At 50.3% G+C, this 14,971-nt stretch overlaps 3 protein-coding genes across 3 annotated transcripts in view; 1 reads left to right on the top strand and 2 right to left on the bottom strand.

Annotated features, from left to right (window-relative positions):
- Nucleotides 1–640, bottom strand: part of CCDC116 (coiled-coil domain containing 116) — a 3,139-nt gene extending 2,499 nt beyond the window's left edge. The window contains 2 exon segments of the mRNA XM_019665392.1: nucleotides 60–206; nucleotides 484–640. Of these exon segments, the coding sequence (XP_019520937.1) occupies nucleotides 60–131 (72 nt within the window). The 5' untranslated portion in view covers nucleotides 132–206; nucleotides 484–640.
- Nucleotides 641–2,632: 1,992 nt separating this feature from the next.
- On the top strand, nucleotides 2,633–4,562 carry YDJC (YdjC chitooligosaccharide deacetylase homolog). The gene is made up of 5 exons (XM_019665399.1): nucleotides 2,633–2,856; nucleotides 2,946–3,105; nucleotides 3,305–3,404; nucleotides 3,488–3,665; nucleotides 3,887–4,562. Exons 1-5 carry the CDS (start codon nucleotides 2,693–2,695, stop codon nucleotides 4,254–4,256), a joined length of 972 nt encoding a protein of 323 aa, XP_019520944.1. The 5' UTR covers nucleotides 2,633–2,692; the 3' UTR covers nucleotides 4,257–4,562.
- Nucleotides 4,563–8,265: 3,703 nt separating this feature from the next.
- UBE2L3 (ubiquitin conjugating enzyme E2 L3) overlaps nucleotides 8,266–14,971 on the bottom strand; it is a 57,973-nt gene continuing 51,267 nt past the window's right edge. The window contains exon 4 of the mRNA XM_019665460.1: nucleotides 8,266–10,814. Coding sequence (XP_019521005.1) covers nucleotides 10,660–10,814 — 155 coding nt within the window. The 3' untranslated portion in view covers nucleotides 8,266–10,659. The remainder of the gene's footprint in view (nucleotides 10,815–14,971) is intronic.

Genomic DNA, 14,971 nt, shown 5'->3' with positions numbered 1-14,971 from the left:
TGGAAGTAGTGAGGGACACTTTGTGGACCTCAGCATTGGGTCCTGCCAAGCACACTTACCCGAGCCAGGTACGTGGTGTGGCCAGCCTCGTCATCCGCCAAGTATCCTGAGTGGCGGCGGCAGCTGGTCATGATGTGGGTGACTAGTCCTGCTACCCGCCTCCTCTCTCTTCAGTTCTGCAGTGCAGCCGTGGATTCCTCTCTGTGCTGGGGGGGGGGGGGAGATGGCGTAAGGGTCTCCCCCAGGCCCTCATGGGTTCAAGTCTCCGTCCGTCTGTTGGACACTGCGTCAGTGGCCCGGGGGTACCCCATGTCCCTCACGTGTCTCGCTCTTCCTCTGCTCAGAGACCCTTGTATACCGTCTGCGTCCAGTCCTCGGGGGTGGGGTCCCCGAGAACGTCCGCATCCTGTCTCTGACCATCTCCGATCCTCTCTCCTTCCAGACCCCTGGCGTCCATCCCTAGCCCAGAGTCCACCCGCTCACCAGAGTCCAAGCGTCGCTGGAGGGTGGCGACACTGTGCTCTGGGGTCGCCCCAAGTCGGCCCGCTTGCTCATTTGCATGCCGCGTTCTGATTGGCTTGCAACAGGCCGCTCGTTCTTTAGCTCCCCCGACACAAAGGTTGGGGGCGGGGACCACAATCGGCTCTTCCCGGGTTTCGTCCGGCTCAGTCCCTCACACATTCTCAGTGGGAGGCGGGGTTGGGGAATACAGCCGACTCGTGTTCCACACCCCATCCGCTAGGAGGAGCCCGGAGGCTGAGGCTCTGATCCTCGCTCCACATCTGCCTTCCTGAAGGGAGCCTAAGGGACAAAGCCAGGGCCGCCTCTAATGACACAAGCACCTTCCTGGGTTCCTCTCTGGTCACTGCGTTGTCCCGGGCCTCCTGCTCTCTGCTCATTTCCAAAATCCTCCCCTCGCCCAGTATGGACAACCCCAGGGTATGTCTTGAGCCCTCTCCCCTCTGCAGTCTTCCTGTGTACAGTGGAAAGAGTCCGTGCTCTAAGTTACAGACCTAGCTCCAATTCCTAGCTCTGCTGTTCTCTGCCTGTTTGACTCAATCTCTCTGATCTGCTGCTTCTCCTCTGTAAATAGAGTTGAGCGTCCTTCCACATGGGAGTATGGAGATAAAATCTTCATACAACACACCGGACATCCTATAAGAGCCCCATATATCTTTACCTCCTCGCCTTTCTTTCCCCCTCTTCCTGGTAAACTCCTCATGCAGTCCCCGTGCCAGGTGTCAACTCTTTGGAGAAGACTTCACAGAAGCCTCACCATCCCCAACAGTGACCGCAAACCCCATCCCAGATTCTGCCACACTGTGTTGTTACTTGTCTACCCGATGGTGCTCCTTGCAGGTAGAAACTGAGGCGCTCGCCCCTGATCGCTAATATTTCTAGTACCGCTAGTAGTCGTAGAATAGGTGCTCAATACATGTCAATTTCCTCTTTCCAACCTTCTGACACTTAGGGTCTCTGGCCTTTCCAGGATCAGCTTCCCAGTGGAGAAAGACAGTTGGTTGAGGTCTGACCTCATGTGTGAACAAAACAGTGATTTCATAATCACGTTTGAACACAATGGTCCTTATGTCAAGAGCTTGGTAAAGGGCTCTTTGAGGCCTTGGATTCTTACACTGTCCCCACAGAAGTAGGTATTGTTTGTTATTCTTAAGCTCTGCCCTGTCCTCCCTGCCCCTGACCAAGGGGGCAGCCAGGGCCTAGAGGACTGAAGCAGACCAAGATGCGGGCCCAGAGTTTCAGAGGCCAGTCCCAGTTCCACTACTCCTAGGAGAGCCACTTTAGGCAAGACACTTCTGTTACTTGAGCCTCAGTTTCTTCATCTGTAAAACGGCTTGGTAAACAGGAATGACATTACCAATGTCATAGGCTGGTCACAAATACTGCACTTCCAATGGGAAAATCCACATCATAATGAAAACCCTGGCTATCAACCATGTGACTATTTGTATAGTCCTGTGTAGGGAAAGCTTCTCTGGACCACAGAGAAAAAAATGAGGTGAGCTCAGGAGAAGGAAGCAGGGGCTAATGCTTTCTCAAATGAAGCCATTGGTATTACATATTTTCTTTCATTTTTTTATTGTTCAGAGTTTTTACAAATCATAAAAAAGCCTCCTCTTAGAAAAATCAGCAAAAGACAAATGGGCAATTTGAAGAAAGAAGAAATAAATATAAAGAGCTAATAAAAACATGAAAAAGTTCATAGTCATTATAAAAAAAGAAACATTACAAGAATGAGATAACATTGATTTGATCATTCCTCAAAAAAACACAAAAAGCTTTGGGGTGGGGGAAAAGAGGAATTGGGTGTGTCTATTTGCTTAGCGAAAATACTGGAAAAACACTACCCAAAAAGCTAACAGTGGTGATCTCTTGTTTGGGTAAGAGATTTTTTTCTTTTCTGTATTTTTCATATTAAGTATCATTTTTGCAGTCACCGAAAGTTTCGCGTTGCAGTAAATCAAATCGTGGTCTGGTTAAGGGTGGAGCACACTGGGTGGAGATAAGGGGTCGTTGCAGGGCCACGGCCGGACCGCTAGATGGCGAGAACAAAGGCGGGGGTGCAGGCGCAACGGGGTGTGTGCGTCGGGGCGGGGCCTTGGACTGCGTTTAGGGGCCGGGCTTGGACTGTCAGTCCACTCCCTTCGGTCCCCAGCACCCGGCGGAGGCAGAGATGGCCTGGCCGCGCGTACGACTGGTGATCACCGCGGACGACTTTGGTTATTGCCCAAGGCGGGATGAGGGCATCGTAGAGGCCTTCCTGGCTGGGGCTGTGACCAGCGTGTCCCTGCTGGTCAACGGCGCGGCGGCGGAGAGCGCGGCGGAGCTAGCCCGCAGGTGAGGCGTGACCCCTTACAGGGTCAGAGCGGGCTTGGGGCGCCGTCGCTCCGCGGCCGCCAGTGCTCCCGCTCGCGTTCGGCCCGCAGGCACCAAATCCCCACGGGCCTCCACGCCAACCTGTCCGAGGGCCGCCCCGTGTGTTCGGCCCGCCACGGCGCCTCATCGCTGCTCAGCCCCGAAGGCTTCTTCCTCGGCAAGATGGGATTCCGGGAGGCGGTGGCGGCCGGAGATGTGGCCTTGTCCCAGGTGCGGAAGTGCGGCTGCAGGAGGATACCCCCTTACCAAGGCTCCGCCCCGAGGGTACCATGACGCCATCAGGGGCAGGAGCAGGCGCTGGATGCTTCCTTGGTTCCAGCACTGGAGCAATCACACGGAGGCACCGGGAGGGATCCTCCTCCGTAGATGCTCCCGGACGTTCAAGGCGCATTTTGTCCTCTCCTTTCAGGTGCGGGAAGAGCTGGAGGCCCAGCTGAGCCGCTTCCGGGAGTTACTGGGCAGGAACCCCACTCACGTGGACGGGCACCAGCACGTGCACGTTCTCCCAGGTGCATTGTTTGGTGGTCCCAGGCAGGGGGCGGTATGCCTAGGTGGGGGGACATGCTCCTTCCTGACTCCGCCCCGCCTGCAGGCGTGTGCCAAGTGTTCGCTGAGGTGCTGCAGGCCCACGGGGTGCACTTCACAAGGCTGCCGCTGGAGCACGGAGTGGGTGGCTGCACGTGGCTGGAGGCCCCGGCGCGCGCCTTCGCCTGTTCCGTGGAGCGCGATGCCCGGGCGGCTGTGGGCCCTTTCTCCAGCAGAGGCCTAAGGTGAGGCCCCTCCCCACCCGCCGCCGCCCCCTTCCGCCTGCCCTGCCCAGTTCCCAGTGGGTGCAGCTGGCTATTCACCTGGCCAGCTGAGCCCCGTTTCTCAACCTCGGAGTCAGGTTTCGCCCAGCGGCACCTCCACCCCAGATCCGTCCAGTCTCCCTGCCTAGTCGTGCCCGTCGCTGTTCTGCCGGTTCCTGCCTCTGATGCCCGGGCATCCACAGGTGGACCGATGCCTTCGTGGGCCTGAGTACCTGCGGCCGGCACATGTCTGCTCAGCGCGTGTCAGGGGCATTGGCTCGGGTCCTGGAAGGTACACCCACGGGCCACTCCTTGACAGCTGAGCTGATGGCCCACCCAGGCTACCCCAGTGTGCCTCCAGATGGGGGCTGTGGTGAAGGCCCTGACGCCTTTTCCTGCTCTTGGGAGCGGCTGCATGAACTACGTGTCCTCACAGCGCCCACCTTACGCGCCCGGCTTGCCCAGGATGGGGTGCAGCTCTGTGCCCTCCATGACCTAGACTCTAAGAGATCAGGGGAGGGGTTCCCTGGGGAAGCCACTCTGGAAACCTTCCTGGAACCCTCCCAATTGTGACCCTGATAGCCAAGCACAAATGCCTTAGTGCTCAGGAAGGGGACAAGGGTTGAGCTTTGGCACAGTCCAGGACCAGGCCCTCGAATGAGCAGAACAATGTCACCTCTATGTCCATGTACTCATGACTCAGAGTGGCAGCCAGAGCTTCAGCAAGCCCTCTTGGCTACTGGCAGGTTAGCCTGTGACATCTGGGCCTGGGGCCTGCCAAGCATTTGGTGCCCTTCACATGTCCATGTAAGCAACTTCCTTGTTTAGGCATAGTAGGGAGAGATCGCTGTATTAATAAAATAACATGTGTCTTATAAACTTGGGTGAATTATAACTGTGTCCAGAAAAACTTCACAGACACACAAATGGACAAAAGCAACTCCTTCGGGGCCAAAACCAGGTCAGTATTCCAGAAAAGACATGTAAAACAAGTTCCACAGTCTAGTTTTGTTCTTTTGGTGGCGGTGGTGGGGGGGACTTGGGGGAAAAGAATGTCTCACCAGGCTTCTTTTGGCTCCGGAGGTATATTATAATCTCAATTTTTATTTAAAAAGAAGTCAGCTTATTTAAGTAAGCAGCCCTTTGCCATCCTAGAGGACAGATCTGAGGAGGTCCTGCAAGCTCAGAGGAGTGAATTTAAATTTTTCCGGGAGGGAAGTCTGTGGAAAAGGGATCCTGGATTCTCAAATGGACCTGGTGCTGTGTGGATGCCCTGTGACTGGAGTCCATGTGGCTTGGATGAAGAGACTGAGAGAGCAGATGGGGAAGGGGGCAGGGAGTTCTCAGAAGCACAGGAGTCCTGCCACACTCTGGAAGTTGGAAAAGCAGATGGACAATCACATGGTCCTTCTTGTCTCATGTAAGTGTCTATGCACAGGCACTAAATGTCCCCATTTTACAGACCTAGAGGTGGGAACGGCAGAGCAGGGCTTTGAAGCTACCTGTTCATGTATTTGCCATGCACTGTGTCAGGCATGGAATCAGGTGACAACAGAGCTTTCTCCTAGCCTATGCAGCTGTGAGGGACGTGCAGCTTTCTGAAATGGTCAGGGTGGGGTGGGGGTCTCATTCCTCCCTGCCCCACCCACCCATGACCCCATCCTTGACGGTAGCTTCAGTCCCCTTTTCTGGCTCCATCTTCTATCCTAACCTTCTCTTGACCTTGACTCTTCCAGGCACAGGCCCTTTCCTCCTTTCATACATGTCTGTGAACTGGAATCACTGTTTGATCCCTCCCGTTGCCTCGCCCTCACCTCCTTGCCTCAGTCCACTGGATCTGGCCACACTCCTGCAGGCTTCTGGCTGGAGCTCGTAGGGGTGGTCTGAAGGCAGCCAGTTGCCACAGGGGCACCTCCCTTGAGCTGGGTTCTTCTGTTCTGACGAGGAGGCAGCTGGTTATGTGTCTTTGAGGTTCAGGATAGAAGTGTAGGTGGACAGGAGAGAGATTTTAGGGTCTGCACAGATGCTAGATGAAACTGGGGGAGTGGCTGTCACCCAGGGAGGGAACGGGATGAGAAGAGTCGAGGGAACAGACCAGCCCTAGGGTCCATGAACTCATTTAATAGTGGAGAGAAGAGGGTGGGCATGGCCAGCCTGAGTGGATAATTAGTAGGAGAGCAAGGTCCAGCTCACAAGTGGAGGGAGGGTGATAAGGCAGAGGGCCACAGGCAGCACATTGTGGGGCTGGTCACTGGTGCCCTAACCCACCAAGGAGATGGGGATATTTCTTATGCCAAACCTGCTGTTTGCTGGGTGACTTAGGCAAGGGGTTTACTGTTAACCACCCATTCATCAGTCACATATGGGGCATCTGCTCTGTGCCAGGCCAGGGCTGGGTGCTGGGACACAGCCCAGCCTGCAAGGAGCTCAGTCTGCTACACAGGACAGATGGTGTGATCCAGGCTGCAGTGGGGTGGGGAAAAGGAACGCACAGCACAGTGTGGGGCCAAAGGGGGTTCCTAACCCAGCCGGGATGTGTCAGGGGATGCTCTCCAGAGTAAGTGACTTCTGTCCCTGGGCATCGCTCTGATCTTCTGAGGCCTGCACAGTGCCCCCAGGAGCACCCAGTCTGCAAACAAAACCACTTTCAATCACACAAGCTTAGCCATTTACCAAGTACTGCCTAGGACAAGCATATGGTGAAGTTTCAACTTCAGCTCTGCTCCGCAGGTTGGCACCAGTGCCCCATGTTTCATGAGGGAAGCAAGGAGAAGCACGCACAGAAGGGGCAGGAAGAACTCAGACCATCTCTGGCTTTGCCTGCCACTGGGTCAGGTGGTTGCCCAGCAGGGCGGGGCATGGTAGTGCTGCCAAGTGAAGAAAGTGAGAGCAGGGCTGAGGCCACCAGCCTATGGACTTGGCCCTGAGGAAGTTGAGGCCGTTGAGAGAGGAACCTCAGGGGGCAAGAGGGTGACAGAAGCCAGGTTGCAGTGGGCACAGGAGTGATAAAATAGGTGCATATTTCGAGGTGAACAATCAATACAGGAGGAAGGCAAGAAAATGGTGGCTCCAGAGTTCAGGAAGAGGGACTTGCAGGACTCTGGCTTTGGGAAGGGGGAAAACTGTAGCTGGGCTCAAAGGGACCAGTAGTGGAATGCAACAGGGGCCGGATTGTGTAAAAATACAAGCCAGGTGCCCTCAGCTGTCATTGAGCCTCAGTTTCCTCCTCTAAAAACAAGGATAATAGTGCCCGTGGGGTTGTCCTGAGCTTCACACAGGATAAAGTGATGGGACGTGACTGAGTACCGGGCTAATGATCAAAGGGCCTGCTCCTTGCTTCCTGGTAAAATGACACTCCAGGAAGTTTCCCTCCCAGAAACCTGCAGATCTGGCGGACTGGGCAGGCCTGGTCTCAGCTGGTGTCAAGATACAGGCAGGAACTTAGCTGACTGAAAAATGAAGTGTCACGGCCCCTGGGCAGAGTCAGGACCTTAAGCAGTCCACTGTCCTGGGGACTCAGAGGCAGGTTTATGGCTGGAACCCTTCAAGGAAATGGCCTACCCCCGCCAGCAGGCACACCCTTATTAGTTCCCTGACCTTGATTAAGATTGCCAGTTTGTTCCTCTGCTAAATGTGGATTATCACTCTTTGGGGGCTGACAGGACTTACGTGATGCATATGAGTCAGACAATTTAAGTTCGTGAACTTGTCCTAAAAAAGTGCTACGTACTTCATTGCTGAATATCACTATGGTCACTTTCAAAGTACTCCCCTTGGGAAGCTATGCACCAACGCCAGCACCTAGTCCATCCTCCAAAGCAATTTCGGAACTTTTTCTAGAATGGCCATCAGAGCTGTCGTTGTATTACCCTTGATGTACTGAATGTCATCAAAATGTCTGCCTTTCAATATTTCCTTTATCTTCAGGTAAAGAATGAAGTCATTGAGGACCAGATTAGGTGAATAGGGAGGGTGTTCCAATACCGTTGTTTCCTGGCTAAAAACTCCGTCACAGACAGTGCTGTGTGAGCTGGTGCATCGTTGTGATGCAAGAGCCATGAATTTGCAAAGAGTTCAGGTCATCTAACTTTTTTTTTGCAGCCTTTTCAGCACTTCCAAATAGTCAACTTAGTTAACTATTGGACTGTCAGAAAAGTCGACGCATTTTTGCAACGAAAAATATAGAAAAAATACGTCATGACTTTTCCAACAACCCAATATTTGTCCAGTTGGTACAAATTCATAATGTATAATCCCTTTGATATCAAAAAGGCTAGCAACATTGTTGCAATAAGTTCACCAATTTAATTGTCAGACCTTGTATACCTAGAGGAGCTGTCCCCAACCCAGACACCCAAGGGGTCCCTCTGCAGGCCCCAATAATCTGGACTCTTCAGCCTTTTCTGCTTCCCTAAGGGAATGCCGAAACATCTGTGTGCCTCTTTAGGAGACTAAGCATCAGAAGCTGCAGAAGACCAGGGGCCCGAGGACCTGCACTCCCATCCACCTCTCACCCCCTGAGAGCACAGGCCCCTGGCACTACCCACCACCAGTAAGGAAGAAACCCACACGACCAAACCAGTGTCGGAGAGCAATTTTATTAAGGGCAGCAGAACGGGATCGCAGCATCTTAGAAAGCCTATTCTCCGCCATGTGGGGCAGGGGCAGGAAGGGGAGGACCAGGCGCACTTTGGATTGGGCAGGTGTGAATTCCTGAGTGGGCTTGGGTTAGTGGTGGCAGCCCAACAGCTCTCCCCTTCCTCAGAGGACCCAGCTGTTTGGTTGTGGAGCTGCCAGGGCTACCTGCCAGCGTGCTCAAAGCCGGCTCTGAGGGCTCGGCGACCACCCAGAAATCATTGGCTGCTGCCCCGCTTATTAAGTTGCCCAGGACCAAGGGAGGGACCACCCCTACCCTCATTCTTTGAGGGCCAGGCCTCTCCTGACTAGGGCAAACCATGGAGTGCAATGCCAGGGCTGAGAGTCCAGAGGGGCTGGCAGCTTTGACAAAGGTATCCCTCCTTGGTGAGCAGAGAAGTGAGGTGTGACAGGCAGGTAGAGCTACGCTGGTAGAAACACGAAGCAGTGGGACGGTTTCCAAGAATGGCAATAATTCTGGATTCAGAAGCAACGCGAACAGATGGGTGGCTTATTTGAATAGCTTTTGACAGAATTTGGCATTTTATTACAAATCTATGAGTGAAATAAGGTTCATCATCACTTTTCTGCTAATGAAGAGACAGATGCGGGAAGGCTGACCCGGTGCTCTCGCCATCCTGGGCACACGGGAGCTTCCAGAACCTGCCCCTTGAATATCTAGCACTAAAGAAGCCGTTTGTTGACACACCGCAGGGACCACGTGCCTGGACAACTAAACGTTATGCTGCCTAACCTACCCATCACTCCCACTTCTGCATAGGTAAAACCAAGCTGTCTCACAGGTCATAAGCCCTGGAAAGATCTCAAGTTTTAGAACTAAAAGAAAAACAAAGCAAAGTTTCTTTAAGTCATTTTTCCACAGGATCTAGTCCACCCAAGAGCCAAGAGGGAAGCAGAGTTAGCGACGCATGGCGTTTGCACCAACGGCTTCCTTTGGGTATCAGTGACATGTACTCTCTATTTCAGAGACAGTCCCACTTGCTTTGAAAAAGACATTAACATCCAATCCTTACAAGTTCATCTGATGATAAATTCTAAGGTCAATTTTTATTTCTACAAAAAAAGGCAGTCAAAACAAATGTTTTTGTTTTTGTACATAAAACACATGTAAAGGATATTACTGAGTGAGCTTCAAGTGGAGCTTGACTCTGCAAAGGCTGTGAGTCCAGAGGGAGAGGGAAGGCCATCTTGTTCCTGGGCTGGCCTGGCTGGCTGCTCCAAAGGAAGGGGTCAGCAGGGCACCGGTGACCCCAGACTGGTGCTGGCTATAGCCGAGTCCTGCCAATTCCAACCCCGCAAAGGGTCAAACCGTGTTGAGGGAGGGCCGCGGTGGGGCTGCTGCACTGAGGAGTTGGAGAGCGAGCTCCGTGGCACATTCGGATGGAGCTTGGTGACCGGTGAGCGTGGAATTTCAAATGGACGTTCTGGCTTTAGTGTTGTCTGCAGTGACTAGCACATCTTCTAAAATGGCTGCAGGGAGGAATGCCAACCTTTGACCTCAGGAGCCTTTGTGGTGAGAAATTCCTCACACTAGTGCACTGTGTCCTCTGGCTGGCAGGCCCTCTCCTGGAGTGGCCACAGGCCTGATATTGCAGGGTTTCCCCAAACAGGCCTGGCCAGGCTGGAGTTGAATCACACACACAGACATCAGGGTTGCCATTTAATCAATATTAATGTGGTAACATTGGCCAGATTTTTACATAACAGCTGGGCCTCCCTTTGCACAGCCTTTTCTTTGTGAGGGGTGGGGTGGGGTGGGGAGGGGTTCGCTTGTTTTTAAATTTTTTTTAAAGGATGTTATAAATCGGAGCCAAGAGAATCAACTCCCACACCAGGCAGTGCAACATGGGAGAAGAGAAGCCACCAGACAGGACAGAGCTGTCTCTTCTCCTTTGTGGAGACGGGGCCTGGGTCTGGGGATGTGAATGAGTGAAAAATAAACTGAATGCAAGAAAGTGGGAGTTGCAAGGGGCAGGGGAAGAAAGGGAACCACAACCTTTTTTTTTTTAAACCTTAAGGTCTAAATGTAAATTGAAAAATTTGGATAAATTTGGACAAGAAAAGAAACACCATTTTTTAAAAAGGAGATTGAAGCAGTGATTTTAAAACAAAGAAAGCAGAACTAGAACATCTTAAATTTTTAATCCTTTTATAGGTTACCTAGACCACTTTTGATTAAGAAAACTGTAGAAAGTTAGTAACTGCCACAAGCAAACGCCAGGCGGTGGCACGTGTCAATTTCCACAGAGTCCTGCTTTGCGGGATGTCTGCACTGCTCTGGGTCTCTGCTCACAGTCGATGGAATCAATCGTGGCAGATTTTAGTCCACAGGTCGCTTTTCCCCATATTTCTTTGTAAATTCTTCAGCATTCTTACAGAATTTTTTACGGTCCTTAGAGTATTCTTCAGCTAGGTCAGCCCGAAGGGGGTGCTCGGGCTGGGGGTCGTTCACCAGTGCTATGAGGGACTGGATTACTGTCAAGAAAAGGAGAAGGCATCGCTGGTTAGAACAGTCTCAGCAAGGGCCTGGGCAAGATACACAACTCTGACTCCAACACTGATTTACATCTGTGCACTTCTAAGACAAAGCGGCCTCCAATTTATCCAAAATTCTAACCACCAGCACTCAACTCCTTTCCTCTGTAATTAAGAGAAAGTGACGGACAACAAATAGCCAATACTACAATGGATCAGTTCAGAGTGATGCCGCCGCCTCCGCCTCCGCCGCCTCCTCCTCCTCCGGGAACCTTCCTGAACTGGCACCCTGGGAATACCCCAGCCCACAATCACTCCCATCTCCCGAACTCTGGAGACCTCAGGCTGGTGTGCACTCGCTCACGCTATCCCGTCCTCTCCCTCTCCCTCTCCCTCTCCCTCAGTTTCTCTGGGGCAAGGGATGGGTGATGTGTTCCAGGACTGCACTCAGTTCAGAGTAGTTTCAGTGAGTGAGTTCAAGAATGAAGGGTGCATGGCAGGCCTGCACCATGTAAATGCACAATGAGCCAATGTGGAAGACCCTTGGGAGCTGCTGAACCAGCTGAGAAAGGTTCATTTGACCACCGTGTCTTACCACTGGGAGGTTGATAACCCCCAGCAGTGTCACACCGTACATTCCAGAGGCAGAAGTCACATGGGTGGCTCAGGGTGGGTCCCACAGTGCTCACCCAGAGGGCAATAAGTTCTAGATGTGCTGGAAGGCTAGCCTTGAACGGAAGGACCATGAAGGAACGGAGGGGAAGGGAGGGAGGTTGAGGGGGGAGTATGGAATATGAAGGTCCAGGAGCCCCAGCCTCCTCAGAGGGTACACACAGCCACCACACCCTCTCACACACGTCTCTTCACCCTCTGGCCAACATCAGGGCCAGTACCTTCAGAGTGCTTCATTCCTTCCCACTGCCACATTCTTAGCAAAAAGGCATCTCTCCCCTGGCTTGCCGAAGTTATGGATTCCTTATTGGAGGCCCATGTTTTTCACCCCAGTATTACAAGGAATGAATTAAAACGCTGGTGCTGGCTGAGTCATACACAAAGGCATAACCAGTCAATAGCACCATGCTGGGTGAGGGGGACAGCACAAAGTACCCCGGCCAGGCATCCAAACACCACCTGCCCCCACCTCTGCTATTTAATCCTACTAGGTGAGACGGGGGCAATCAAGGGTTCCTGTGACCATGGTGGGCACAGATGAGGCAGTGGGGTAAAGCAAGTAGGGGTGCCTCTGCAGGGCTGATGGGGCCAAGGCTGAGTAAGGAGGAGGGGTCTAGGCAAGGAGGGTAAACTGTGAAGAGCAAGCAGGGGTCAAAGGCTCTAATCTAATCTCCACATCGCACCCAGGGGCAGACATTATCACCTCCCTTTCCACACCACCTGTAGTATCTCTAAGAAGAAGCAGACCCCGGAAGTATATTTTTGTCCCTTTATTTCAAGATTTATCCTTTCTATATTTGATTATTGCGTAGCTGAGCAGAAATGATGATAAAGCTATTTTGCTTATTCCTATTTCCCCAACTTTAACCATTGGTATTCCACTGTTTGCCATATATCCATCCACATAAAGCCCACCCAAAGGAGAACTTACTTAATATACTCATACTTCTCTAAATCTCCTCACTTTTTAATATAAGTTTTTAAATGAAAGTAAATGTTAGTACCTCAATTGGAAAATCACTTTCACTTGCCATAAACAGAAGGCATGCATCACAAAAGGAAAAGGTATGGCTCGTTGGAAGTCTCAGACAAACATTAAAACCTGCACCTAAGGCTCCCTCCCTCCTGTCCAGCCAGGGGAAGCGACCACACTGGGACAAACACTCTTCCAAATGGCACCTTCACAACTTCTCTAAGACACTGCCTTCAGCTCATGAGCCATGCTGTATTTTAGCACACTCCAAGATACTCCACCCCATGCTCAGACACGACACTGCTCCACTGTCTTTTGTTGTTCTTGACTTCATATATAACATACTTATATACTATTTATAGCATTGAGGAACAAAGTAAAGAAATAAAATGGAGTTACTGTGGTCAAGCTGCTAAATTATTAAAGTAGGCTGAGGTATAAGGCATGCCTTAGCCAGTCATTCTTCAATTTTTGAACCTTCCAGTGCTACGAGTATGTCAATACCTGCACGCACATCAGATAGCTCTGCGTCAATGCCCGGACATACACCAAACCTTCAGATGACCATCCAAATGACTTCAAGAAGAAATTGTCCCAATGTCCAGACCACCAGACATCTGAAGATTACCTTTTTGGACCAATCCAGATGCTAAGAATGCAGGACTGATTCTTCTCAGGAATGTATTTTTTACTATAAGAACCCTCAGCTTTTCTTTCTCCTTTGAAACACTACTAGGTTTTTCCTAGCTGTGTTTCCAGTTTGCAAATTCTAAGAACCTTGAATAAATCTTTGTCATTTATTTTCTAACAAAGCCCCTTCGCTCATTTTTTAGTTCGTTTGACAGCATAAATAGGTGGCTTGTCTTTTTCTGTGATTAGAACTGGTTTTGTAGCAGAATTGCTGCTGCATTAGTGTTTCAGGAGCCCCACAGGGTTGAGTGCTTTGTTTTCCTGTTATGGATATTCAGACTCTCAGCTTCTTACTATTAGCATCTTGATACCTAATGTATTAGTATAAACCATTTAATTATTAAGACTTGCTTTTCAAATATTTTCACTTTGCAAGTTCGCTATTTGTCTATTTAATTCTTTTCCAAGAACTTGCTTTTACTTATTTGATCAAGTCTAAATATTTTCAAATTTATTTAGTAGTTCTAATGAGTATTTCATTCTTTCTCTGTTCCTTTGGGTGCATTTCTGGCTCCTCAGCGAAACTGTAATAAAACCCAGCTGAGCTTAGCTTGTTTTGATAGTAAGAACACTTGTTATGACTGCTTTTCAAACTGCAACTATGGCCCCATTTCATCATTTTTCACATACAGAACAGCATGCTCATTATAAATGTCTAGCCTTGGTTTCTTGATCTCTTCCTTGACCCAAATGCTCCCCAGATGCATTTTTTCCCTCCAAAATGTGGGCGCTTAAAAACAATCAAAATTTACCTTTCATTCTCATTGTATATGATCAGAGAATAAAGCCTATAAAATTTTCTCATTTTTGTTCTTACTAATCGCTCCTTTGTAATAGAGGATGTAAACACTATCTGTAATTTCTGCCTTTTCATGCAGATCCAAGGGGCTCCATTCTCACAGAGTAAAATGTGAATGGTGCCTTCCGTGGAATTCACCATAAAATGTTAACTAACCTTATCTTGTTTGTTTTACTTCTTGAGTCCTCTTTATAAATTTTCTCTACTTGATTTGTTATAGATAATAATGTATGGCAAATTGAAACGACGACTTGATAAATTGTTTGATTTTTTTCCCCTTCATATAATTTTGTTGTTATGTTGTTTGGTACATAGAGTCAGTATTATGCTGGCTTTGTTACTGGCTGTATTTTATATGATATGGCAAATCTTACTCATCCACCAAACTAAGTAAGCCCTTGCTCAGCTGCTAGATATCTACTAGAACCAGGCACTTGGCTGAACAAACCTTTGTTTCTACATTCTTTCTTTTGGTATTATTATTGCCAACTACGACCACCTCCCCTGTTTCATACAGTTTTGCATTGTTTCTTGACTTTTCTCATGCTATTTTTGCTCAATTTTTTTTTTTTAAGATTTTATTGGGGAATTGCAGGAGGGGATCAGCACTGGGGAATCGGGGAAGGGGAACAGACAAATTGTTGTCCTTTTGTTCTTCAGTCTAGTTGTGGAGGACGTCACTTCACTGACCCATGTTGGTATTATCATTGCGCTCTTCTCGGGTAAGATAGATGGGTGACCGGCCACTAGAGAGTCGCTCACAGCAGCTCTTGGCAGCTCATGCTGGCTGCCAGCCACTCACGGTAGCTTATGGCAGCCCACTGCAGCTTCACCGCAGCCCAGCTCCAGGTCAAGCTATTATTCACCATCTTAGCTGTAGAGGGCACAGCGTCATTGGCCCTCATGTGGGATCCGAACCCGGGCCCTGCTGCTCAGAGCCGGTCTCCCAAGCCAACTCTTAACCAACGCGTCACTCGGCCAGCCCTATTTTTGCTCAATTTTTTTTTTTTTTTTTTTTTTTTT

This window comes from Hipposideros armiger, unplaced genomic scaffold, assembly GCF_001890085.2.
Source record: "Hipposideros armiger isolate ML-2016 unplaced genomic scaffold, ASM189008v1 scaffold_443, whole genome shotgun sequence".
NCBI classification, from domain to species: Eukaryota; Metazoa; Chordata; class Mammalia; order Chiroptera; family Hipposideridae; genus Hipposideros; species Hipposideros armiger.
Note: the sequence above shows the minus strand (reverse complement) of the source record. Positions and strands in the feature narration are given on the sequence as shown.